Below are 25,265 nucleotides of genomic sequence, written 5' to 3'. Positions count from 1 at the left end.
AGGGAAGCAGATGCTCTGGCCAACGGGAGGCTGCCTCCCCATCAAAGCCATAAAAGTGTACAACTGCTTTGTAGTGCAATAATTTCTCTCATTGGCTTTTGTGTGGGAAGTGTTGAGGAGGTGGGCAGAGACCATGTTTCATAAACATTTCAGGAGATTTGGTTGCCCTGCGTATCTCACTCTGCAACCTCTGTGCAGTAAACCATCGAGACTCTTTAACAAATGCGTATATAAACAAGACCCGCTTTCAGATTAAAGAGATCTCAGAGCTTTCTGGTCATGTAAAACGCTTTGCGTGTTGTGTTAGCTTTATTGTGCAGCTTGTGAAACACTGTGCGTCGCAAATTGCAAACGCGACAAAGTATCTTTGCTATACAAAAGTCGAAAGAAATCATGAAAAATATGAGATTCAAAGTTCAAACTGGAAATAAAAATTCTAGGTTTTCCAGACATTTTTTTTTTAAATGTGATGTGAAAAAAAATCCTTGTTGCACTTTTTAAGTTTAATTAACTTGAATTAACAATTTATTTCAACTTTCTTGATTAGTGAGGAGTTGCTTTGAATTATAAAAAATAATGGTGAATTAATTAAAGTTATTTCAACTTTATTTTTATAATTCATAGCAACTCCTCACTAGTCAAGAACATTGAAATTAATTGTAATTTCAAATGGATTAAACTTAAAAATTTAAGTGCAACAAGGAATTTTTACAGTGTAGCTGTTGTGAAGTAAAATCTTCATTGACCAATATCCACTCCAGCAACCCAGTATCACGAAATTACTTACCTATTAGTCACGTAAGTTTGTGAGTCAAATGCGTGACACCTTTTTACGTGAACATGTCACGCATTTCTGTTTACGTGTCACTGTCACGTATTTGTTACTCAACTGTTTTGTCCTATTTTCTTACCATTGTCGCTTCGGTTTAGGGTTAGATGTACATAAAATGACATCCTTACCCAAACCCATCAGTAACCCTAATGCCAGGCGACAATGGTTTAAAAATCTTAAAATATAAAAAAATAAATCATGAAAAAAGGTATAAACCAATACTTAAAGGGACTTCCTAACGCAAACATCAAATCTAACCCTAAACCGAAGCGTCAATGGTTTAAAAATAGGACAAAACAGATGAGTAACAAATACGTGACAGTGACACGTAAACAGAAATACATGACATGTTCATGCAAAAAGGCGGAAAACCGTGTCAGTGTCACGCATAAGACTTACAAATTTACGTGACTATAGCAACATAATTTCGTGATACTGGGTTGACTCCAGAGATGTCTGATAGAATAGTCGGGTTTCAATCCAAACGTGAAGCAAATCTTTTTAAAATTTTTCAAAAACAAACCAATGGGAAAAATAAGTGCGTTTCCATCAAGTTGTTAGAGTGAATGACGGTGGTAGCCTATTGGTAACCTAGTAACCAACAGTAAATAAAACAAGGCACACTTAGGAAATGGAATAAGGACTGCATTTAGTTATGATTGGGCAAGTTATAAATTTACTAGCAGTGCTTGAATTTGCAAACCTGAATGCTGTGCACAGAAAAAGAAATGCAGAATTTTGGATGCAGGCACCTGCAGGAAGGGCATTCTGACGACGTTGAGCCCCATATATGGTAAAGACAACGTCAGATGATACAGCTAGACCAGGGCTGTTTCTCAATTCCAAGAACGCAAGGAACAGACTTGCGTTCTCGTGGAGATCGGTCTTGCCAGGCACTGGGGCGTAAAGCGATTTCAGCGCAAGTCTGCACTCGATGCATCCTCGTAATCAAGAACACATTCGGGTATTTTCATGCGTCTTCTGTACTTGCGTTCTTGGGAATAGGAATTGAACTTCGACGAAATGATGACGTAGAGCGAGAACATGAGGACGCAAGTTCGCTGAAGAATGCATATTGAGAAACAGCCCAGGAGTGTCAAACTCAATTTCATTCCGGGCCACATCAGCATTACGGTTGCTTTCAAAGGGCCGATTGTATTTGTAAGACTATAAATGTATCAACTGGTTTATTACATTACATAATTACCTCTGCATTCGATTACTACTGGTTTTGTTATTAACTATATTAATACACAGCTTAAAAGTAGAAGCACAGGGCACATAATGACAAAGTGTATTCAAGTGTACAACTATTCTACAGATTATTTAAAAAATAAACAAAAACACATGTTGTATAGACCATTTCAAAAGATGTAAACACTATTGGTCCAGAAACACTTCCTGTTTCAGTTTGTAACTGTTTTTTTATTATTTCACATATATCATTATCTTTAAGATGTTTGTTTAACTTTTTGATTCAGTTCTATATGTTCTGTTGGTTTTATTTTATCCCAACGTTTACCTAGTGTTAAAAAACTGAAACAGGAAGTGCTTCTGGACCAGTGTTGTTTACATCTTTTGAAATGGTATATATGAGCACATACTCTCTGATTTCTCTGTTATCATTCATTGTGCAGACAATAAAATGAGAGGCATTTTCAGATACCAATAAAGAGTTTTACAACCACTTTATATACAGGCCATGCATTTATCAAACATAGATACAAGACAGAAAACATTTCCTCGCTGGATAGGATTTGGTCTTCTGACTTTTACCACTCTGTATCTGTTTAGATGAATATGCACATGAGCGCACGTGAAAGAGAGGGAGAGAGGAAGAGGGAAAGAAAGCAGATACTCGCGTTTCTCAATCCAAAGGCTGCAGCCGCCGGAGGTCGCATATGCAGGCTGCATACATCATCAAGCCTGGTTTAATTAAGTTAACTGAGCATGGCATTCGCACATTATAAACATATTACAACTATTTACGATTAACTAAGAATAATGGTCAATTTTATAATTGTTACTTCCTGCAAATGCGACCTTCGGAGGCTTCAGCCTTCCGATTGAGAAACGGTCACTGTGCTTAGTTTGTAGAGTGCGCGTGTCCGGGACTCTCTGTTCGTTCTTTCTCCTGCAATCATCAACATTATCCCCACTTAATAACTTTAAATTATCAAAAAAGACTTTGGCAGGACAAAAATTCGTTTTGGGGGCCATTACGAAAATCAATGCAGGAAATAGCCTGCAAAAAATAAAACGTTTAATAGCAATAAAATAATTTGTAAAGTCTTACGGGCCTCATAAAATGAGGGGACAGGCCAGATTTGGCCTGCGGGCCTTGAGTTTGATACCCCTGAGCTAGACGGTCAGTCACGTGTGTTTAATGCGTTTCCATCTCTCATTCACATTTACTCTTTTTCGCATAAGTCAAAAACCACCTCAAGCGAGCGTAAAAACGTTTTTGCGAATTTATAAAAAATATGACATTTCCATCACTCGTTTCTTAAGCGATACTTCAAAATGTGCATAAAATCAGGGTGATAGAAACCCAGTTAGTCATAGTTAAAGAGCTTGGAAATGTGTCATTCACAGCAATTCACTAGAATTACTCAATTGGGATTTCTTTCACCTGACATTCATAGAAAGTAAAACTATAATATTCAGAAATATTCGGGTCAATGATTTAAAAATGAGGCTATAGCTAATTATTTGATTTATTTATTCATATTATTTTATATTACATCTCACCTCTCTATATGAAACTAATCCCATTTGAATGGGAATTTATATTTGTAGCTTTTCACAGCAAGAAGCTTTTAAAAAATAGTGTAGCTACATTCAACACTCATTTAACCTAGTATAAACCAGCCCTGTTAGCTTTGTAATCCAAATGTATTTAATCTCACGCTAAGCTCTCTTTTGAAACGCGTTTTCTGAAAGACATTATTGAATGTACATTTTTAATCACCTCTGTACACATGTCAGGGTCATTTCATATTCTTTCTTCCCACAATGCAATCTCAAACCTTCACTGTACAACATAGAAGCAGCCACCAAAGTACTTTCATTCCCCGCCGTCCTTCTGCTAAAAGCCGCTTGTTGTCTTCTACGACACCCTATCTGAACAAATTAATTTCATTTCACTCGTGCCTTTTTGAACATTTTCAAATTCCTTCCCTGTGCTCCATTAATTGAACGTCACTTTCAAACTTATCATTCGTATTCGGAGGCTCAAAAAGCCCAGAACCGTTTCAAGTGCCGGAGGCGGCCGCGCTCCCTCGTTCCGTCGGGATTCAATGAAAGAGCAGGCAAGGACAGTGATGTCATACTAAAACACTGAAACATTAGCGTTGCGAAACTGTCAGTCAATACAAATGACCCTCTAAATCATTACCACTGAACATATTCCATTTCAGTTCATATGCCTTATATTGGCTAAGCCAATATAAATCTGGTTCTTCCCATGGCTGAGAATTCAATAATCTTAGGATGTTGGATACAGAGATGTCGCCCTTCCCACTTAAGGAAATGAGTTAATTATTTCTTTGCCAATGAGCGTTCGAAATGAGAAACTGACTTCAATAAATGAACATTAGGCTGTTAGCAGTGGACAATGAGTATGTGTATGCAATCAGAGGAGCATTAACTAGCCCAAACGGGATGAATGCCAATATGGGACCATTTTATGCCATTGTAAAATGCCAATTATTGTACACCTGTGAGTAAACGTTTTATATTAATACACCAAATTGTTATGTTGCTTAGCAACAACAAACATCTTATTACTAAAATAATATAATAGCCTAAAGTGCTTTTAATTACAATTATTATTTATAATAATGTGTTCATTTTAACAGTGAGTTTAAGAGGTTTAAGGCATTGTGTAAAGTAGTAAGCACCCCTTAAATCACTGTAATGCACAGCCTCTTGTGGCTTATTGCTTTAACGTAAAATTAATCCAAGCTTTTACTAGTTCAAAGTAACTGATAAAATAAGCAAATTTGTGTCGTTGACCACATTAGCTTCTTTGAACAGAAGGTCAGATTGCCTTGCCTTCATTCAAGCACGCGATGACTTTGAAACATTGAAAATCATGCTGGGATGACATGGATCATCACGTTTTGCATAAACTATGCCTGCTCACGTGCATGCTTTCATTAAAGCAAAAAAGCTAGCATACCAAATACTAATAAATTGCGAAATCTATGTGCATTTTTCAAAAACGTTTGTCACGAAAACCCATTATAAAAATGTAAAATAGAAGCGTATTCACATCTACACTCTGACTTTCGATGACTAAAAATAACTGCAGAAACTGCATCTTGTTAACCCTCCCTGTGCATGTGCGAATGCGAAGCGGGCAAAAGAGAAAAAGAGAAAGAGAGAGGCTATGCATGTGTGTGTGCAAGGTGAAAAGCCATAGATTTCCCGTGGTCAGAGGTGGTCCGCATTTGCATAATCTCTGGGCGTAAATAGCTGGAAGTCTAATTTTCGAACATCCGCCCAATCTCCATCAGACGTAACGCTTAATCATGCCGGCAGACGAGCGAGGTCTGGCGCTCCGGCCATCCCTCAGCCTTTTCCTGATAGCTTTCATTCCTCCCAGCCAGAGAACTGTTAATGAACATCAAAGCTATCTTAAATCAACAGCCTACCGCAGGTGAGAGGTGGTTCAAGTGGTGACTGCCGAGGCTTGTTCTGAAACCAACCTCACGTCTCGAGTCTGATCAAATAATGAATCAAGCGTGCTCCTTTTCCATCCCCCATCTGCCTAATTTGAGTCCTTCAGGATATTTGTTTTTATACTTAAAGTTCGGCTCAGGGAGGCAAGCCAGCAACAAGGACCAGACGTGGCTTGCTCGACATTTGAATGCTAAGGCATGCTCGACCACTCGTGCGGTCTTTCCAACTGCAAACTATGCAGCAATGTGCCAATAGCTATTTTCAGCTGTTGAGCAAACAAAAGGATTCGAGACGGTTTCCGTTATCGGCCCAGTTCTGCCATATTAACGATGCTTTAATTATAATTAAGACAGAGGTTTTAAGAGAAAAGAAACGACAAGAGTTGGAGAGAACAAAACATTCGCACTTTAATGGGATGTGGGCTGTTTGGACACTTGAAAGGTGAGACGAAAGCAAATCAATAATGAGCCATTTTGTAATTAACAGAATGTGCATTGAATTAGGCAAACGGCTGTCTGGAGAAATTGAAAATATTGATTTTAATTTATTAAATATATTTCAGCCCATTGATGCCCTTGCGTAGACAGACAATTAGATTTCCTCATCACCTATATTTTGCCTCTTGTTTTTTCCTTATTATCATAAAATCTCGATATTTTTCTACATAATGGAGGCGGTAATGATGTTGAGAAAAGGTCAGAGGCTGCGATGGCCAAGGTTGAGGGGAAGATCATCGAAGGAAATGAGAGAAAAAGAGTCCAGTGTGTCTTTCGACCAACGAGACTGTAAAGCGAAATGAAGCCCTGGGGGTCTGGACGTTCGCTGGATTATGTTTTCAAAGATGCGTTCCCTGTTTGCTGTGGTGACAATGGAGCTTCTTGCCAATAGGCCGGCGCACATTGTGAAACAGCCCCTTGGGGTGATTAGTATAATCGCTTTCTCCCTGCCAGATCTTTCAGCCTATATGCCACTGCCTGTAGATTAAGGTCACCCGTTTTACACACCTCATCCGCCGAGCCCATAAACGGTAACTTGGGTTTTCTCGTATGTTATTTGCTATCAAATAACACGCTTCAACGTCAACCTTCAACGTCAACCTTTACGATTTCCTGTTTCTCAATCGAGCCCTGTATATAATCCAATCTATGAAAATAAAATAACATGATTGAAAGATATTGAGCTTTCAAACCTCCTATTTGAAAGGAATATGAAAATATAATATCTGGTATCTTACATCAATTTTTATTTCATATCCTTTGTTGAGGGGGCTCATAAATGGCAGATCTAGGGCGGGAGAATGAGATGTTTTTTACAACAAAGCTTTTCTGCATTGCATTTGCCAATATTCATGTAGGTGCTTTCTCACCTGCCTTATTTGGTGCAGTTGAATTGTGCTAGAGTTCGATAGCTCACTTGGTACGGTATGTTTGGGCAGGTGAGAATGCAGCAATCGAACTCGGAAAAGTGGACCAGACAAGCGGACCGAGACCTCCTTGAAGAGTTGGTATCGGTACACTTTCAAATGAACTGGAGCGGTTCGTTTGTGGTGAGAGCGCAATCTGATCTCGAACTGACCTAACTGTAAAAAGTGCTGCGCATTTTTGAACTAATCCAGCTTACGTAGTTAGCTGCGCTGTGGATCATGGGATGAGGATGTGTTTGTATACGGTTAGCACAAGCAGCAAAAGCCTGCCAGGAGCTTGCGGACAAATTTCGTACAAAGTACCCAAAAAAATTGGGTGGTGCACATACATGAACCCTCATGTATGTGTTAGACCAGGACTATACTTGTAGTCAATAGTTTTATGATAAAATGCACTACAAGGCACTTTAAATTGATGATCCACTCACCTGCATAGAATTCTGGGCTGTAGACGGCACCCACGACTGGATTCAACTTCCAGCCTAGACACAAAGACAGAATGAGAAAGTCATTTTATATTAGCCATCTTGGTGAGCACCATGTCTACGAATCTACATCTTATCCTTCACAAGACAAAGACCTGGGGTTACAGTTCACTAGAACCTTCGGGTCTGGTACGTCTGCTGTCTTACTGATGTCAGTAGAGGGCTGACCACAGTGAAGCGGTCCTGTCATCCAGGCTGCAATGGGGCGCTGAGCAGCCTGACATATCCCTCACAGTTTTTAACTTGTACAAATGGGCTGTCTATTTAAGCTCTTATACAGAAAAGATCTCAGTGATTCCAACTGACATAAATGGTTAACTACTACTTTCATTTGTGCTTATGCTACGTTCACACCAGCCGTGGTAGAGGCGTCAAGCGCGAGTGATTTCAATGTTAAGTCAGTGTGAAGACACGTTAACGCGCGTCTGGAGGTCTCGTGGCATGAATGAGGCGTGGTAGACGTGATTCCGGCTCATTGGCGCGAATTGAGCGTAGGCTTGTCGCGATAGTCGGTGAAACGGTGATTACCGGTGCTTCAGCCTTTCACCGGTTACATCACTTGCCCACCGCGACACCGTCTTTTACCGTCATTTTGATATTTTTTTGTAATTAAATCATTTAGTTTCTTTAGAGAGAGCAAACACTAATAACTGAATGTGTCTGCTGCCTGAATTCAGCGGAGCTGAACGCACGTCACGTCACAGATTAGCGGCTGCGGGTGTCAGATTTCATTTATTCATGTCAGAGTGTGCGAGGTGAGCTGACTGACCAGACGATGGCAGAAGCCGCGTGCCTACTCGTTTTTGTTATAATATCCATATATGATGTTTAATATACGCGAGATCGTTTTGTTGTTGGGTTTTTCATCAAGAAAAATAAACGCATAATTCAAGCAGCGCTTTATGGAGAAATAGCCGGTTGTTCTGCTTGGGACTGGCGGGTTATGTGAAAATTTCCTGCGCACATTGACTCAAGCACTTAATTAAACCAGCTGTTGCACTCGCATTGCACGCAAATTCATACGCGATTTAACGCAGCGTGCGCAAGTGCTGCATTTAAACAGTTGCGTAATTCAAAAGTGAAAGTAAAATGCACACGTCTGCATGCGCATTTGTAACCCCCTACCACACGGTGATACCGGGATAACTGGGTTTGTTACACGCTGATTAAGCGGTCGGAAAAACTGCACTACAAAAATTTGAACTTTGGCAGAAAAATGTTCCGCGTTAATCACGAGCTTGCTCTAGTAGTGACGTGATTACAGGATGCGTGCGGAGTCGCAGAAGCCCCTCCCATGACACGAATTTCCGTGTGAATGTCTCGATGACTAGACTTTCACGTGCGAATGAAGCGAGTAAACTCAAAATGTTCAAGCGGCAAACTATACGCGGTAGACGAGATTTTGACGCCTCAAACGCAGCTGGTGTGAACCCACGGTTTGTGTGGATAAAATGAGAACTCCCATATAAGTTTTACTTCAACAATAGCAATAACTACCACAGTACAAAACTACTTACCATTTGCATATGGGTTGACGGCCTTTTTATTTGTCATTACCCGTGCTGTGGCATTGTTAACCTGAGCACAAACAGACACACGTGAGCAATAATAATACATAAGCTGAAGCTGTAAATACTGAAAATGTAATTTAACAAATATCGCATGCATTATGATAAATACTTTAAACGTAGTCAAAAAAGATCATAACACACAGTTAAAAAAAGATACTTAAAGACGACATAAAAAGCAAATAATACATATGCAGTAGTCTCATCAGAAAAAGTTTCTACACATGCGTTGTCAAATGATGATCAAGTGGAAAACGAAAACAGACAAAATGCAACAAACGAAAGCGTCGAATATGAAAGAGCATGCGGTGGAAAGGGTAACGACTAGGTTAAAAGAAAAAATAAAGAATGGAGGGACAAAACAAGTTTGGCATTGCGCAACATACACTAAAACCTCAGAGTCGAGGTACGACAAAGCAACATTTAGCATTCAACACTCCAAGAGCGCTTTGCTTCATCACAAGAATAATAATCAGAACGAAAAACAAAAAAGTAAAGAAAGGAAATCATTCAAGCTCGTAGGACAGCTAACAAAGGATATAAAAGAGGGTGCATTATTTAACATAATCATGGAGTTCAGAATCTGAGTAGGATGTGCACGATTCAGTTCAGTTCAATCAGAGCCTCTCAGGAAGCTAAACGTTCACGCAAGTAACACGCGTACCAAGAGAAAACAGCATCAAGAAACTCAACATCAAGTAAAAAAAAAACAGTCACGAGGTTTCAGCGCGGAGTTCGTGAAATGGCAGATGGCTCTCTCCACTTACCATGTGCCGCCATCGCCCGCGTGTGTATCTATTGTTACCATGGCTACTGAGTTTGGCGAGGGGCCTATCGGCTACCGTTGGAAAAAGGGGGAAAATGAGAAGGCAAAATATGCAACATCTTACTAAAGGCGGCATATCGAAATAAGTCTTACAATTAAAAACAAAAACAAAAAGCTGCAAAAACAATTACAGTGGTGGAGATGGGTATCGGTTATAGACACCCACCGGTTAGCTATTTGTTCTAGAGTGTAAAATAAGCAGAACTTGAGTTGTGGATTTAAAGGCTCATGTTTGTGAGTAGCTCCGTCTAATGCCTGTTACGCAGCGTCTTCAGTCCAATTAACGGCGCTGCTGGCATTAGACTGCTCTAACCGCAAGTCCCTCGACAACTTTGCAATAAGGCCTCTGGCTATCATCACACAAATGCTGTTTGTACTCTGCCTGTTGACTTACTGCACCCGTTTGCTTATTAAGCCAAAATATGCTTCAAAAAAAAAAGGAAAGAAAGAAAGAAAAGAACAGAACAAAAAAGGAACTGAATTAAATAAACACAAGTGAATGCCAACAAAAGCAAACCAATTAGATAACAGAGAGCACCGTATTATATCCGACTGGAGATCTTAGAATAACTGAAACGGAGGAATACAGCGGGGTGAGGGGAGGAAGGATAGAGAGAATAGCACACACAGGAAAAGACGAGTGATGCGTCTAAAATAGTGAGATGAGAGTGAGGCACACACTGACACACAGAAAACTGAATCAAGAACAACAACAAGAAGAAATACGACAACAGAACGTAACGCAAAAGCAAACAGAACATTTGAGAAGGGAAATATTTGTTACATGCACCTCTATTTTACGACCTTCTACCACCGTGCCGTGTAATTTCTCTCTGGCCCTGTCCGCATCGGCACTACTTTCGAAAGTTACGAAACCAAAACCCTGCATGCAGGTGGGAGAGGGGAGGGGGAGAACAACATGCACATTATTAATTCAGTCATACACCCAAGAAATCCACTGTGGCTCTACCGCCATTCTTACACACAAAAACAGCTGCTGCATTAATCCCCTCTCTCTTTGTCTTCCTCATGCAAAGCATCGAGATGTGCAACCGTTAACGCTAATTTACGGGTTCTGTTCGAACCTCTAAGGAGACATGAAATGAAACACCACGTCTAAGAAAGTAAAGTCACTCAAACCAAATTAAACTAAAGGAAATAAAAACTAATGGATATACCTTTAACAAGTCTTAACAGAGGAAACGAAATCTATCGGGAAAAGTGGAATAAAATAAATGCTGTAATTTAACATCGTATAATGTAAAGCATAAAAAGGAGATCATTTAAAAGAAAGAAAAAACAAAACCCCAACAACAACAACAACAACAACAACTCATAAGATAAATGATAAAGGAGTGTGAACTACAGAACTTGTTAAAATGCACCATTATCTCCCCCAGCTGGAACAGAAGAACATAATTCATATTTCAATAAAGAAAACTGTTTGTGCACAGGAATGATGCTAAGTGTCAGAAAACTGAATAACACTGTCAATTATGGAGCTCAGTAGAGAACGTTCTTCATTCGACAGGATAACATAACATAATGACAAGTGCCAAACATATTTCCACACACTCCATTTAATAAGACACTAATAACTCTAACACAGCAGCTGATAAGATTGTGTTACATACGTTAACATGACTACAACAAACATTACAATATTGTATAAAACATGTAGGGGCGGATTCCCAGACAGTGCTTATCTCTTGTCCCAGAGTAAAATGCATGTTTGAGCTAGAGTTGGGGGACTCGAGTCCAATTTTGAATGAATTCGGACTTGGCACGCACTCGGGTGAATTTGTACTCGGACTTGGACATTTTGGACTCGGAAAATATCCCGAGTACAGTCGAGTCCGCGTCACGTGTAACAATAAAACCAGCATAAACTTGAGATGAGAATTAATTGATGTCTCTGTCTCGTACACACTGCAAACTTTTTACACATTTAAATGCTGGAGTGACTCCCCTAAATGTTCGTTTCATGTCTGTACGGAACAAGACTCACTCCCGAAACTGTGATGATTGACACAGAAATAACCAACGTTCTGCCGTCACGCGTGATTATCACTCACAGCTTTGGCCAAAATAATAACAGCACTGTGTGTTGCCAGGTCCTCGTCTTTTTTGTACTTAAAAACCGTTTTGGCGCTTAACTGTTTATGGCTTTTGGCTCATGAAGCGATCAAGTTTTTGGTGTTAATAAAGTGTGAAGGTGCCGGTCCCAATATTTTGATCTTTGAAGTAAAGCATTAAGATTTATTTCGGTTTATTATTGGATTTTTTTTTGTGCAAGATTAGGCAACACTAGTCAGCAAACCTCATGCCCCTGTCATTTTCTGAACCGCACATCCAGAAGACTTTTTCCCCTTCTAGGAATTTATTTTTTTCAGAAGAGAGATCTGTCATGTTTATGATGCACGTTTAAACACTTACTAGTTGATCAGTTCGGTTATGTACACACTAAGCAGAGTTTCTGTAAATGCGGTTGTCACTACCTGCATTTTGCGGGAGTTAATTCGGTTGTAGAATGCGGTTGTGAGTCCCGTAAATAACTGAAGTGTGTGTGTACAGAACAGGATTAAGCATTAAAAGGTGAAGTGACAACCGAATTACTATGCAGTGTGTAGGGTGACCAGTGTCTCCCCTCCTGTTATTTTAGTGCAACACACTGGCAGGCAGCAGCCAGTCGCATCATACGTGCAGACAAACACACACATCACACACATCAATGCGTGGCTAGCACGATGTCCTCAAAGTCAGCAATAATTTGTTTTGCTAATGAAAATCATAGAGAATTTATTTTCAAGACATTTGGTAAAAAGAAGATACTTCTATATCCCTTTCTTTTCTTTGAAATCAGTTTTGATAGGAAAAGACATAAAATAAAAATGTTCAATGGCAATGACAAGATGCAATAGAGGTATTTTTATTATATTTTTATATTGCCATTGGTTTAATGGGTTGAAAGGTTAAAGTATTAATAGAAAATAACAATTTACAATACAAATTTTGTATCTTTTTTCAATTTATCTACTTTCTGGACTCGGGCGGACTCGACTTGGACTCGGCCTTTAAGAACTCGGACTTGAGTCCAACTTGGACCCTTTTGGACTCAGACTTGGTGTTTAAGGACTTGGTCTTGATTCGTACTCGACAAAGGTGGACTAGGACCCAACTCTAGTTTGAGCTGCCTTCATTTAAAAAAACATCTTGCCCTGCACGTATCTAACACACTGTATATCAATGCTAATGTTTTGTCTAAAATGTCCTAATATAACTAAGGCCTAGTCCTGGATTAATCTAAACACTGTCTGGGAAACGTCCCCATATAGTATACACTATTCTAACTCATTAAAGGTCATTAAAATCTGACCTTCAGCTTTATCAATAAACATACAGTGTTGGTAATCTCACAGTACTTTTCTGGTTAAAACACTCTAAAAAAATTGCTGTAATTATGCAGCTGGTTGCCAGTAACATACTGTAAAAGATAAAGACTAAAAAAAGTTTCATGTTCATTTAACTTTGACCAAACTGTTGCCAGTAAATAACATAAATGTAAAATCTACAGTAAGTTATTGGCAGCTTGTTGCCAGTAATACCCAGTAATACTGTAATTTCTACGGAAATAGTTTACAGTGAATATAAGCATGCAAAGGAAGTTAGTCACACACGTACCTTTGATCCTCGCTCATTAAATATGATTTCAACATCTAAGATTTTACCAAATTGCTGAAAAGAGAACAGATACACAGATCAGACTTAATGTCTTTTGGTATTTTGTTTTGCATGACAAATTACATAATTTTACTGGGTGGACATTAAGGAATCATGAAAACGCTAAACAAGCAGTTTCCTTTTGTGCTGATGCACTTGGCTGTGTATTGATTCTTTTAAAAATAGCCAATATGCTTTAGTTGTGACATAAACATAAACCATGATTTGCTACTTAGTTACAAGAGTATATGCCATGCAATATGCCATACAACATGAATGTTGAAATACTGTAATGGGATCTTTCTTTTATTAGGGCTGGGCATATTAATCTAGATTAATCTCATACAGAATAAAAGTATTTTTTGCATAACATATTTGAGTTTGTGCTGTGTATAATTATTATGTATTATATATATATATAAGAAATGTTTTATTTATATATTGTTTTTATTTATATAAAATATAGAATATATAAAAATACAAATAAATTTACAAATATAAATGTTTCTTAAATACATACATGAATGTGTGTGCATTTATATATACATAATAATTATACACAGCACAAACTTATATGTTATGCAAAAAATATTTTTATTTTGTATGACATTAATCTACATTAATCTATGCTCAGCACTGATATATATATACAACCCCAAAACAGAAAAAGTTGGGACATAGTAGAAATTGTGAGTAAAAAAGGAATGGAATAATTTACAAATCTCATAAACTTATATTTTATTCACAGTAGAATATAGATAACATATCAAATGTTGAAAGTAAGATATTTTGAAATATCATGCCAAATATTGCCTCATTTTGGATTTCATGAGAGCTACACATTCCAAAAAAAGTTGGGACAGGTAGCAATAAGAGGCCAGAAAAGTTAAATGTGCATATAAGGAACAGCTGGAGGAGGACCAACGTTTAGGAATAGGAATGTTGTCCTATTCTTGTCTAATACAGACTTCTAGTTGCTCAACTGTCTTAGGTCTTCTTTGTCGCATCTTCCGCTTTATGATGCACCAAATCTTTTCTTTGGGTGAAAGATCTGGACTGCAGGCTGGCCATTTCAGTACTCAGGTCCTTCTTCTACGCAGTCTTGATGTTGTAATTGATGCAGTATGTGGTCTAGCATTGTCATGTTGGAAAATGCAAGGTCTTTCCTGAAAGAGACGACGTCTGAATGGGATCATATGTATAAACCTTTCAGCATTGATGGTGCCTTTCCAGATGTGTAAGCTGCCCATGCCACACGCACTCATGCAACCCCATACCATCAGAGATGCAGGTTTCTGAAATGAGCGCTAATAACAACTTGGGTTGTCCTTGTCCTCTTTAGTCCGGATGAAATGGCGTCCCAGTTTTCTAAAAAGAACTTCAAATTTTGATTCGTTGGACCACAGAACAGTTTTCCACTTTACCAAAGTCCCTTTTAAATGAGTCTTGCCCAGGGAAAACGCCTGTGCTTCTGGATCATATTTAGATATGGCTTCTTTTTTGACCTACAGAGTTTTAGCTGGCAACAGCGAATGACAAGGTGGATTGTGTTCACTGACAATGTTTTCTGGAAGTATTCCTGAGCCCATGTTATGATTTCCATTACAGTAGCATTCCTGTATGTGATGCAGTGCTGTCTTAGGGCCCGAAGATCACAGGCATCCGGTATAGTTTTCCGGTCTTGAACCTTACGCACAGAGATTGTTCCAGATTCTCTGAATCTTTGGATGATATTATGCACTGTAGATGATGATAACTTCAATCTCATTGCATTTTTTCTCTGAGAAACTCAGAAAACTATTTTTCCCCGCAGCATTGGGGGAATTTGTGATTCTCTGCCCATCTTGACCTCTGAGAGACGCTGACACTCTGAGAGGCTCTTTTTATACCCAAACATGTTGCCAATTGACCTAATAAGTTGCAAATTGGTCTTTCAGCTGTTCCTTGTATGTACATTGAGGTTTTCTGGCCCCTTGTTGCTGCCTGTCCCAACTTTTTTTGGAATGTGCAGCTCCCATGAGATCCAAAATGTGCCAATATTTGGCATGACATTTCAAAACATCCCACCTTCAACACCTGACATGCTATCTACATTCTACTGTGAACAAAACATAAGCTTATGAGATTTGCAAATTACTCCATTCCTCCTCCACTCACAATCTCCACTGTGTCCCAACCTCCTCTGCTTTGGGGTTGTATATATATATATATATATATATGTATATATGTATATGTATATGTATATATATGTGTATATATATATATATATATATATATATATATATATATATATATATATATATATATATATATATATATATATATATATATATACATTTTTTTTTTGCCTGGATTTCACATACAGGGTCACATTTAAAGGGACACTACACTTTTAAAAAAAATATGCTCATTTCCAGCTACTCTAGAATTAAACATTTTATTTTTTACCGTTTTGGAATCCATTCAGCTGATCTCCGGGTCTGACACTTTTAGCATATTTTAGCATAATCCATTAAATCTGATTAGACCATTTAGCATTAGCATTTTTCTTTAAATTTTTCCTATTTAAAACTTGACTCTTCTGTAGTTACATCGTGTCCTAAGACCTGAAACAGTCCCCTTGGTAACTTTCAATAGCAGAGGACTATTTTCCAGCACTTTACGGCAGCAAAGTCCTTGATTATTATGCCAGAATGAGAGTATAGTTCCTAGCCATATCGGCCTAGAAAATCGCAAATTTTAAATTTTCCGTCGGTGTTAGTACACGATGTAACTAGAGAAGAGTCAAGTTTTAAATAAGAAGAATATCAAAACTCTTTGGATATTTTGGAACGCGATGCTAAATGGTCTAATCAGATTCAATGGATTATGCTAAGCTATGCTAAAAGTGGGACCGCCAGACCCAGAGATCAGCTGAATGGTAAACGGTAAAAATCAAATGTTCAACTATAGGGGAGCTGGAAAACGAGCACATTCCCAAAAAAGTGGAGTGTCCCTTTAACAAAACAGCCAACAGTAATATTAAACACTCATTTACCAGATTGATTTCATGTGATCTTTAATGTATAGAGTTTGGAAGCCTGATATAACTGCGCTTACAGTATAGTGCACAACCCAAACAAAAATTAAACCAGATTGTAGCATCTAACTAAGCATTATAAAACAGCATGTCTCATACTCCGGCTACTGTGCTGGCGAGGCTACTGTCTGTTGCATGCTAGAAAATAAAGACAGAGAGTGAGCGTGAGTACTTACGCCAAACATTTGCCTGAGGTCTGGATCTCTGAACCTGAAGGGGATGTTGGAGACGTGGAGCCTCTTGGGTTGCGATTTGTTTTCTGTGATTTCACATATCTGTGTTTGCTGTTGGCTGTCTGTCTGTGCTGAATCGTCTGTCTGCTGTGAAAAGAAAGAGGAAGGGAAGGAAAGTTAAGATTTTGTCCAAGAACAAAGCTACGCTTCAGAATGGATGGTTCACATGGTCAGATCTACCCTGCTGGTAGATGCTATAGTTGCAACATCTGGAGACAAATTTACTATGATCATCACCTTTCTCCACTGACAACTATTTAAAAATAGTCATGCATTTTATAAACCATGAATGCATATAAGCATGAAATTGCCCATATACGATGTCACATCACATCTTAGTATAAGGCTTAGGACTATGCACATATTGTGTCTTCAATCAGCATTGTTATGATGTAATTTATCGGCAGCATTCACGGCTCAGGTTATTGGCTAGAAAAATCATTTACGCCCTGCCCAAGTCAAGCAAAATATACAGTATAGTTGGGTTAAACAGCTATCTTTGTCCACGTCAGTACAGTCAAGTTTTGTGTGCCTGAACCTCCAGGCGCTCCCGGGTGGCCAAACCTACATTGTTTTAACAATATAGCCTGCGAAAACTTTCAGCACCTGTTCTCTCCTCTCTTTCCCAGGAAGATATGAAAAACATATGTTGAGCGCACATGCACGCAAGTACGCGTTTGGGGGCGTAGTTGAAAAGAAAGTAGTTGGTCATGCATCGTGTATGGGGGCTGGTGGCCTTGTGAGGTGTGGGTGAGACAATGCTAGCTCACTATATCATGCTTGCTCCGGCTCTCTGGCCACGCGTGACTGCTGGCTGCTCCTGTGTCTTTGTGCCTCTTAGTCTGGACTTCTGCCTGAGAGAGGAGGAGAACTGGCCCTGAGTGTGGATGTGTGGTCATTTATGTCTGACTGTATTTGTATGACTAAGCTAGAGAGAGTATCGCAGTGGGAGGCTCCGCTTTCTGTTTCTTCAGTGTGCGCGGTTTGTGTGCCGATGTATGTGTGTTTGTGAGTGTGTAAAGAGTGTGAAGAGCACATGCTTTGTATGTTTATTTCGTTTACTGGTGGATTTCGTTTACTCTAAAATCAAATGTTTGACTTAACTTAAAAAGCATGCAAAACAGTTGTATCTAATTGTGACTGCACTCCGCAGGAATACTGTTTGTTCACATAAACCTGTATTTTTGCATATTTATACAGTATATGTATAAATATGATATATGATATGATATACTGTATACAGCATGACTCTCCAGTCCAAACCTGTCCCCATCCTGCAGGTTTTATCTCCGACCCCAATCAAACACAGCTGAAGCAGCTAATCAAGGTGTTCAGGGTTGCTTGATAATTACAGGCAGGTGTGTTGGATCTGGGTTGGAACTGAAATCAGCAGGACAGTAGATCACCAGGAGACACCTGGTATAAAGTTTGTCATGTACAATGATTTTATGTAGAAAAATGATTTGAGCTGGGTTACATACAGTAAATAATATTTGCATTTGTTTGGAGAGAAACATGGTTTATGCTCATCAGAGAACACACTTGCTATTAGGGGCATCGCTAGACCCCTTTTACTTTTATATCAGTATTAAATCTAAGTTTACATTTTAAAAATTTACTTTAATTGTTAGTTATTCATTTATGAAACTGTTTTATGAATACATTTATTATTTTTACAAGAATAACTTACAGCTTCAATCCAGTATACAAAAAGTTTTCTAATCAACCTCCCACCCCTTTCCAACCCCACAATAGACAGAACACTTATATGGACATTATGACAAGACCTTAAGATGCATAAATGTACATTTATCACATCTGCATTTCCAATCGATGTAACATCTAGATTATTCATATATTCAATAAATTTGCCAAAATTTTGTTGAACATTGATGATTTTCTTTTCAGATTAAACATAATTTTTTCAACAGGAACATAAGATGACAGTTCTTTAAGCCATACAGTATGACTGGGTGTTTTCTCCAATTTCCATTGAATTGCTATATATTTCTTTGCTGCTATCAGAGCCATCTTAACAAAACGCAAGTTCTTCCTTTGAACAAGATGGAGTACAGATTCATCCCCCAAAATCACAAATCTCGGATCAAATGAAAGTTTAACATTAGCAATTTTGTCAATAGTCTGTATTATATTTCTCCAATAGGTTTCAAGTTCCAAACAAGTCCAAAACATATGCAATAATGTACCAACTTCTGTTTTACAGTACATCTAGGACAACATTCTGAATATGAATCACTTATCTTATGTAATCATTCCGGTGTATAATATACCCTGTCATTTATAAAACTTAACAAAACTAAAGTGAGTTTCTAAATAATATTGACAATCTTATTTTGACTAGATCAATATAGCTCCTGTATTTCGACATCTGAGTTTTAGTGTGAAGCAGGAAAAGGGAAGCAGAAAGAAAAGATGATGGGCTCTCTCTTACACCCGGCGCAATGCAGCGCAATGCGCGACGCAAGTGTCTTTCGCTAGTTTCCACCCTAATTTTCACGTTTAGCGCCGCGTTGTTTAAATAGCAAATGAATTTGCGCCCCCTTTTGCGCCCATGGGCGTTCTGGTCTAAAAACGAGGTGTGTTCAGGCGCATTGTTGGCGCGTTGCTATTTTGAGGCAACTAAAATAGACTACGCCATTGACCAACAAAAACCTGGTCTAAAGTCTAAAGTCAATGGCGTAATATGTTTTTTGTTATTTAAAGAGCGCATTAGTAATATGCGCCTAATGGGAGGACAACACGGGTTTGCTTATCACAAAGTACATGAATGCGCAGCAGCACAAAAATGCTTTTACATATGAAAGATTAAAGGATTGAATGTAAAAGATTATTATTGAGTCTCTTGGACATAAATGAGGACTAATTATGAGACGTTAGAAGGCGCAAAGAGCTGCTTCACCTGCAGCCTGGTAAGTAAATAAATGCTTTGCTTTAAACAAATGCATCTGTTTTTAAATGTTTTTTTAAATGCTACCTCACGGATTTATTGTATATGATGACTCTGTACCTGCGGATATGGTGAGATGAGAAACATTTTTAAGTAATGCTTAAAAAAAACTCTTTGCTAAAAAAACGCTGTCCAAAGTGCTGAAACGCGCAGAGAGCCGTTTGTAAATCTTTATCTCCTGTTTGTTACAAATAAAGTATTTTTAGAGTACAAACCTTATCTTACATACTTGTCAATTATTTTTTGATGATATTGGATAGCCATACATTTAAAGCAATTACAAGCCTGTTTTTTTTTTACTTCAATGACTAAAAGAAAACAGGTTTTAAAGGTTTTAATAAAAAAATAACAATTTCAATACAAGTGAAAACAACATAATTATTTAACATTAATCTTAAACTGGGGATCTTGTTCCTCCGCTTAGTTTTTCAGTTTACAAAGTCCGTCATCTAAATAGGGATTAGACATAACGCCAGCGCAACTTGCTTTTAAAGGGGATGAGAGCTGAGACTTTCATTGGTTTACTGCACGTTACGCCCAAAATACTCCCATTACAATAGGACCAACCCTTTTCGACCATGCGCTCGGCGCAAAAACCATTTTTCCCGTCGTTAAATTAGCAAAAGTGGATTCGGACACACCCATTTACACGTTGCGCTGTGCGCTTTAGACAATGCGCTTAGATCGTTAAAATAGGGCCCGATGAGTTTGATGGAGGTCAGGTAGGTCAAACAAACTAATCAGGTCAGTTTTAGATATCAGATGATAAAGTTTCATGAAAACCTCTGTCAAGTCTATAAAATTGCATTGTTGCTAAAACAAAACATTTGTGTTCTGTAGGCTACTGTCTTTTATTGTATATGATAGCATTAAATCAGTCTTTCAGATTGTAATTAATATCTAATTCACAATTTTATAAACAGTTGGCAGTAACTATATGGCTGAGAACCTGTAAAAATGAATATGTTTACCTAGTACTTGTTGCAGTGAATGAATGGTGGGTTAAGCAAGCATTGTGTTGTACACTTCTGCACGCATCAGGATTTTAAGAAAAAGTGTTAGAAAAAACGTAGGGTGGGCACATGCCCCATTGCCCCAGTACAGCTTTATGTCTAGCAACGCCCCTTGCTTGCCACCCTGACTGTGACCTAACATGCCTACAAAACAACATTTGTCAAAACAGATTACACCTACATTAATTTTTAATTTTTTTTTCATGCGACCATGCTCTGACCAAGCATTAGTAATTAAATTATTCAAGTGCAAGGGTTTATGGGTATTCCCACAGCCTCAGTTTTATAATAGATGAAATTGAGCTAGGTCCCATTAATACTTCAAATCTTAATTTAGGTCATTTACAGCCAAAGAAGTTGGATCATAGACATTTAAAGGTGACATAGAATGATTGAACGGGGTATTTATCCTTGTTCTGTGATGTGACATGTACACAAAAATGTTTTTGTTTGGGTCTGTAATGCCTTAGAAGCTTCCTAAAAACCTCTCTCAGATAGCTCTATTAGGGAGGGGGATTTTAAACAAGTGGTTTTGCACCTATTTGGCTCCCCCTACTTGCTTAACTTGCAATCTCATTACTGATTGGCTGACTTTGCTGCCACTCTAAAAATGTAGTCAATTATTTTAAAGTTGGGGGGCAGATGCCTGTGATGTCATAAGCATCAGTTTTTCAGATTGGGCTGTTTTCTGGCTGACATTTCTAAAAGAGGAATTTCTATGAGACTGAGATGTTTAGCATGTCTAGAACTTTTTGTATGTTTGTGCATGCGGGTAGACTACCATTATTCAACAAAGACAAGGCAAAAATGTTTTTTCATTCTCTGTCCCCTTTAAAGATGCAATTTATATAATCCGTGCCGCTAGAGGGCGCACAATCAAAACAATAACAATGATGTAGATTAATGTCGCTGTGAAGCAGTGTGGAATGATGGGATTTGTTGTCTTTAACTCAATCGCTGATGGCCATCAATCAGACGGAAACGAGAAATCATGTTAACGGATGAGGTAAAGTAATCAAGTTTAATAAATCTTGCATTTGATGACATCATTTTACTTCATTATGTAAGGTTTCATGTACAGTAATGTTCAAACACAATTGTTAGTCATAGATGTTACAGTATTAGTCCAATAAGATGATGAGTTTACACAGCACAGAATTAAGTGTTCATAAACAAGCGAGTGGCCCGACAGACGCTATTACTTCCACATTTGTCCACAACACTGTTGTCATGTGGTTCTACGTCAGTAAAGGCGGTAACAAAGTGTAACGTGTATATTAACGTCATTGACAGGCGACTGCACTGCCTCGTGTCACTGTTTAGAATGGAAATATTCTCATAATTTACAAGTAGTTGAAAACATTAAAGATATTTTTTGGTAATCAGCTGGAAAAATATATATAACACTGGACTATATGTTGAGATAAGGACCTTTTGATCCTTAAAAGGGACAATAAGTAGGATTAACCCCCATCTAGTGGTAAAATTGTATTTTACATTCAAACTACTAGTGCTCTCTAGCGCCTCGCTTTTTCCAAATGCATGTTGCAACTATGGTAGTCATTATGTACTCACTGATCTCCTTGACCATTTCAGCTGGTTCACGTGTTCTGAAAAAAAAATGCGTTGTGGAAACGCATTGGTAGGCTAGTGCTTTTTGTCCCGCTCTGCTATTATAGTTTATCAATACCGCGGAACGACATGGAAGCCTCCTTGGACTTACCCATTCAATGTAAGTAAAGAGAAAAAAATCTAAGCTTACAAAGAAAAGTCAAATCACTGGCAGAGGTCAGTTGACACCAAGGAGGACATATTTATATTTATAGGAACATATTTATAAATTAAGACATTGATTTTGATTAATAAAACATTTAAAACCCTACTTACTGTCCCTTTAAATTACCGACAACTTTATGATAAAAGCCAGTCTGGTTAGAACAGTAAAAAAAGCCAGTCGGTTAAGTCAGTAAAAGTAAAGTCAGCAAACGTGTGTAATTTAAGATAGCTGTTTGAATTTACAGCACACATACCATTTTAGAAAAGGGAGCCGTCAGCCTACAGTTATGCCCAAAGATATTTTTTTAACTTTCTGCCTGCTGCAGCTGTCCTGTCATGCTTCAACCGCGCTGGAAATCATATTGTCTGGAACAAAAGAGTGAGCGAGTCCCAGTGTAACCACTGCGTCTCTGACATTACAGATGCTGAGGACTTTTAAAGCAAGCTTCACTGGAAATACTGGCAATGGAACGGACGGAAAGCATGTGTGTTTGTGGCATTGTTATTTAAATCGGGCACTGCTCAGGGCGACTGTGAAAAAACAACAACAACAGAAAAATTCAAAAAGCAAAGAATAAAGAACGGCTTGCTGGGACCGTAAATATGAAGATCGTGTCATCATAATGTTTGTACAGGCGGCACGATATACCCGGCCGACTGAAATGAGCTTTAAAAAACACAAAAACACAAGACGGCGCTTGAAAAATAGTAGTTTTTCAATACATGAAAGGCTCAGAAGTGGAAGAGAAAAATATCTGTCTTGTGTTATTACAAGTCATAAACAAGAGAACACCCACTCCTCAAGGCAGAGAACAAAGAGGAACGGAAGATAAAACGCTAAAGCAGCGTAGTAAACCATCCAATGTAAAACTGACAAGATGTGCCGTCTTTATTGCTTTAACAAAATTGCACTTTCCCTATTGCGGGAGGATCGGTTTAATGGCGTCGCGAGGCAAGCGGTCCCTGCAGAAGAGACAACTGGGGTGTTATAATTGGAAATATGTTTTTCCCATTTACTGCTCTTTCAATAAAAGAATGGAAAGGAATGCAGCCGATCTTTAAGTTGAGGCGCGATGCACCCGGTGACCATATGTGCCATCTTAAAGATCTCATTTCATGCTCTGTGCATATGGCTGCCTTAATGGCTCAATTAATTGATTCCGAAATCAATTAATCGATTCGCCCTGTCTAGATGCCGTGGGGAACCAGGCCACGGTGACTGATCGCCGGGTGATGGGATGAGACGGGAGGGGAATAAATCTGTCGGACTAAAATAGGGTCCGCTGGTGTCCCTCTGGGCCGCCAGAGAAACTTTCGGCGAGGAGTGAGCCACATTTTACACTCCGATCACACCCCCCCCATTTGGAAGCACTCCATACAGTGCGCACTGAAATGCCATCAGCCGTTGTGTACTTCATAATTAAGATCACCAACAATGTTTTGACTATATAGAGAGTTATGACATACTTCAGATTTATTGACTATTGAGATTGCAATTTTCAATTAATATAAATCCCATTAAAATGCTACTGTAGTAAAATCTGGTGTGGTATTTTGATGATCCATTAGATTTACATTTATGCATTTTCCAGACACTTTTATCCAATGCAGCTTACTGTGCAATTTTTTTCTATTATGTGTGTTATATGGGGTCGAATCCATGACCTTTTGCCCTGCTAACAATGCTCGGTTACATAATTCCTAATAAAATTGTGTGAAACGTATCATGAGACTGCCTAACCCACTCTCATTAAGATCTAATAACAGGCCTCTATATTACTCAACACCTTAATGGTCAATAGACGTTGGAATGGGATTATTTTTTAAAGCAACACTAAAAAGTTTTTGCTCTTTGCTCCCCCTACGGGTTGAAAGCGGAATTGTCCATTACCACTGTCGTAAATAATTTAGGCTACTGCAGCAAAGCTGGCTCTGATTGGATAGTAGGTCTGCCGTAAAGCAAGTTTTTGTAGTTTTTACTTGAACTACAGGACCGTGACCTGACGGAAACTTCTTTAGTGCGGTTTTGGCCAATAGAGGGCTGCAAAGAATGTGAAAGTGCCGTTCACCCTGTTTCGAGTGGAAGCTTTTTTGCAAACGTTATTTTAAGGTAAAAAACTCTTTAGTGTTGCTTTAATGCAGCATTTTCATGGCACGACCTAAAATGAAATGCTCTAATCGTCACTTTTCACCATTGGTTGATCACAGAAGCTATAATCGAAATCATGATTATTTTTCCGATTAACTGCGCGGCCTACGCGATACGACACCTCTAATCACAACGAACCGCGATTGATTCCAAAGCAGCCACAGAAGTCCTCGGAGGGCATTTCTTAAAAGAGATAAAGAGCGTTGGAAAGCAAAGGGATCGGGAGATTGTGTTCCTCCCTGTAGGGAGAAAAGGTGAAGGGAAGATAGAGAGATAAGGACAGAAGGTGAGGAAGGACAGCAGATCAGCCTGAGAGACCTACTCAATTACTGATTGGGGACTCACGGAGTTGTGAGTGTTTACCATTCATTGATCTCACACTGAGTGCTAAACGGCAAACAGCGACAGGGCTGTTGGTGTGTGCTCTGAACACACACACAAACACACACGCGCACACACACAAGCACAGCCGCTGGAGTGTAAAAGCCCACACAGACACACATATGG

General features: G+C 38.7%; 1 protein-coding gene across 18 annotated transcripts in view; it reads right to left on the bottom strand.

The window, feature by feature from the left end:
- rbfox1 (RNA binding fox-1 homolog 1) overlaps positions 1–25,265 on the bottom strand; it is a 330,856-nt gene that overhangs the window by 26,081 nt on the left and 279,510 nt on the right. For 16 of the 18 annotated variants that reach the window (XR_012359261.1, XR_008641739.2, XM_073857354.1 and 13 more), the window contains 5 exons: positions 16,796–16,939; positions 13,502–13,555; positions 10,611–10,703; positions 8,944–9,004; positions 7,370–7,423 (listed from right to left, as the gene is read on the bottom strand). Coding sequence is in view for 16 of the 18 variants with exons in the window: in XM_073857354.1 (XP_073713455.1) it covers positions 7,370–7,423; positions 8,944–9,004; positions 10,611–10,703; positions 13,502–13,555; positions 16,796–16,939 (406 nt within the window). In the remaining 2 variants the exon portion in view is untranslated. The remainder of the gene's footprint in view (positions 1–7,369; positions 7,424–8,943; positions 9,005–10,610; positions 10,704–13,501; positions 13,556–16,795; positions 16,940–25,265) is intronic. The other 2 variants (XM_055194133.2, XM_055194141.2) reach the window with 1 other exon arrangement.

This window comes from Misgurnus anguillicaudatus, chromosome 19, assembly GCF_027580225.2.
Source record: "Misgurnus anguillicaudatus chromosome 19, ASM2758022v2, whole genome shotgun sequence".
NCBI classification, from domain to species: domain Eukaryota; kingdom Metazoa; phylum Chordata; class Actinopteri; order Cypriniformes; family Cobitidae; genus Misgurnus; species Misgurnus anguillicaudatus.
This window is presented reverse-complemented; position numbering and strand designations above follow the sequence as displayed.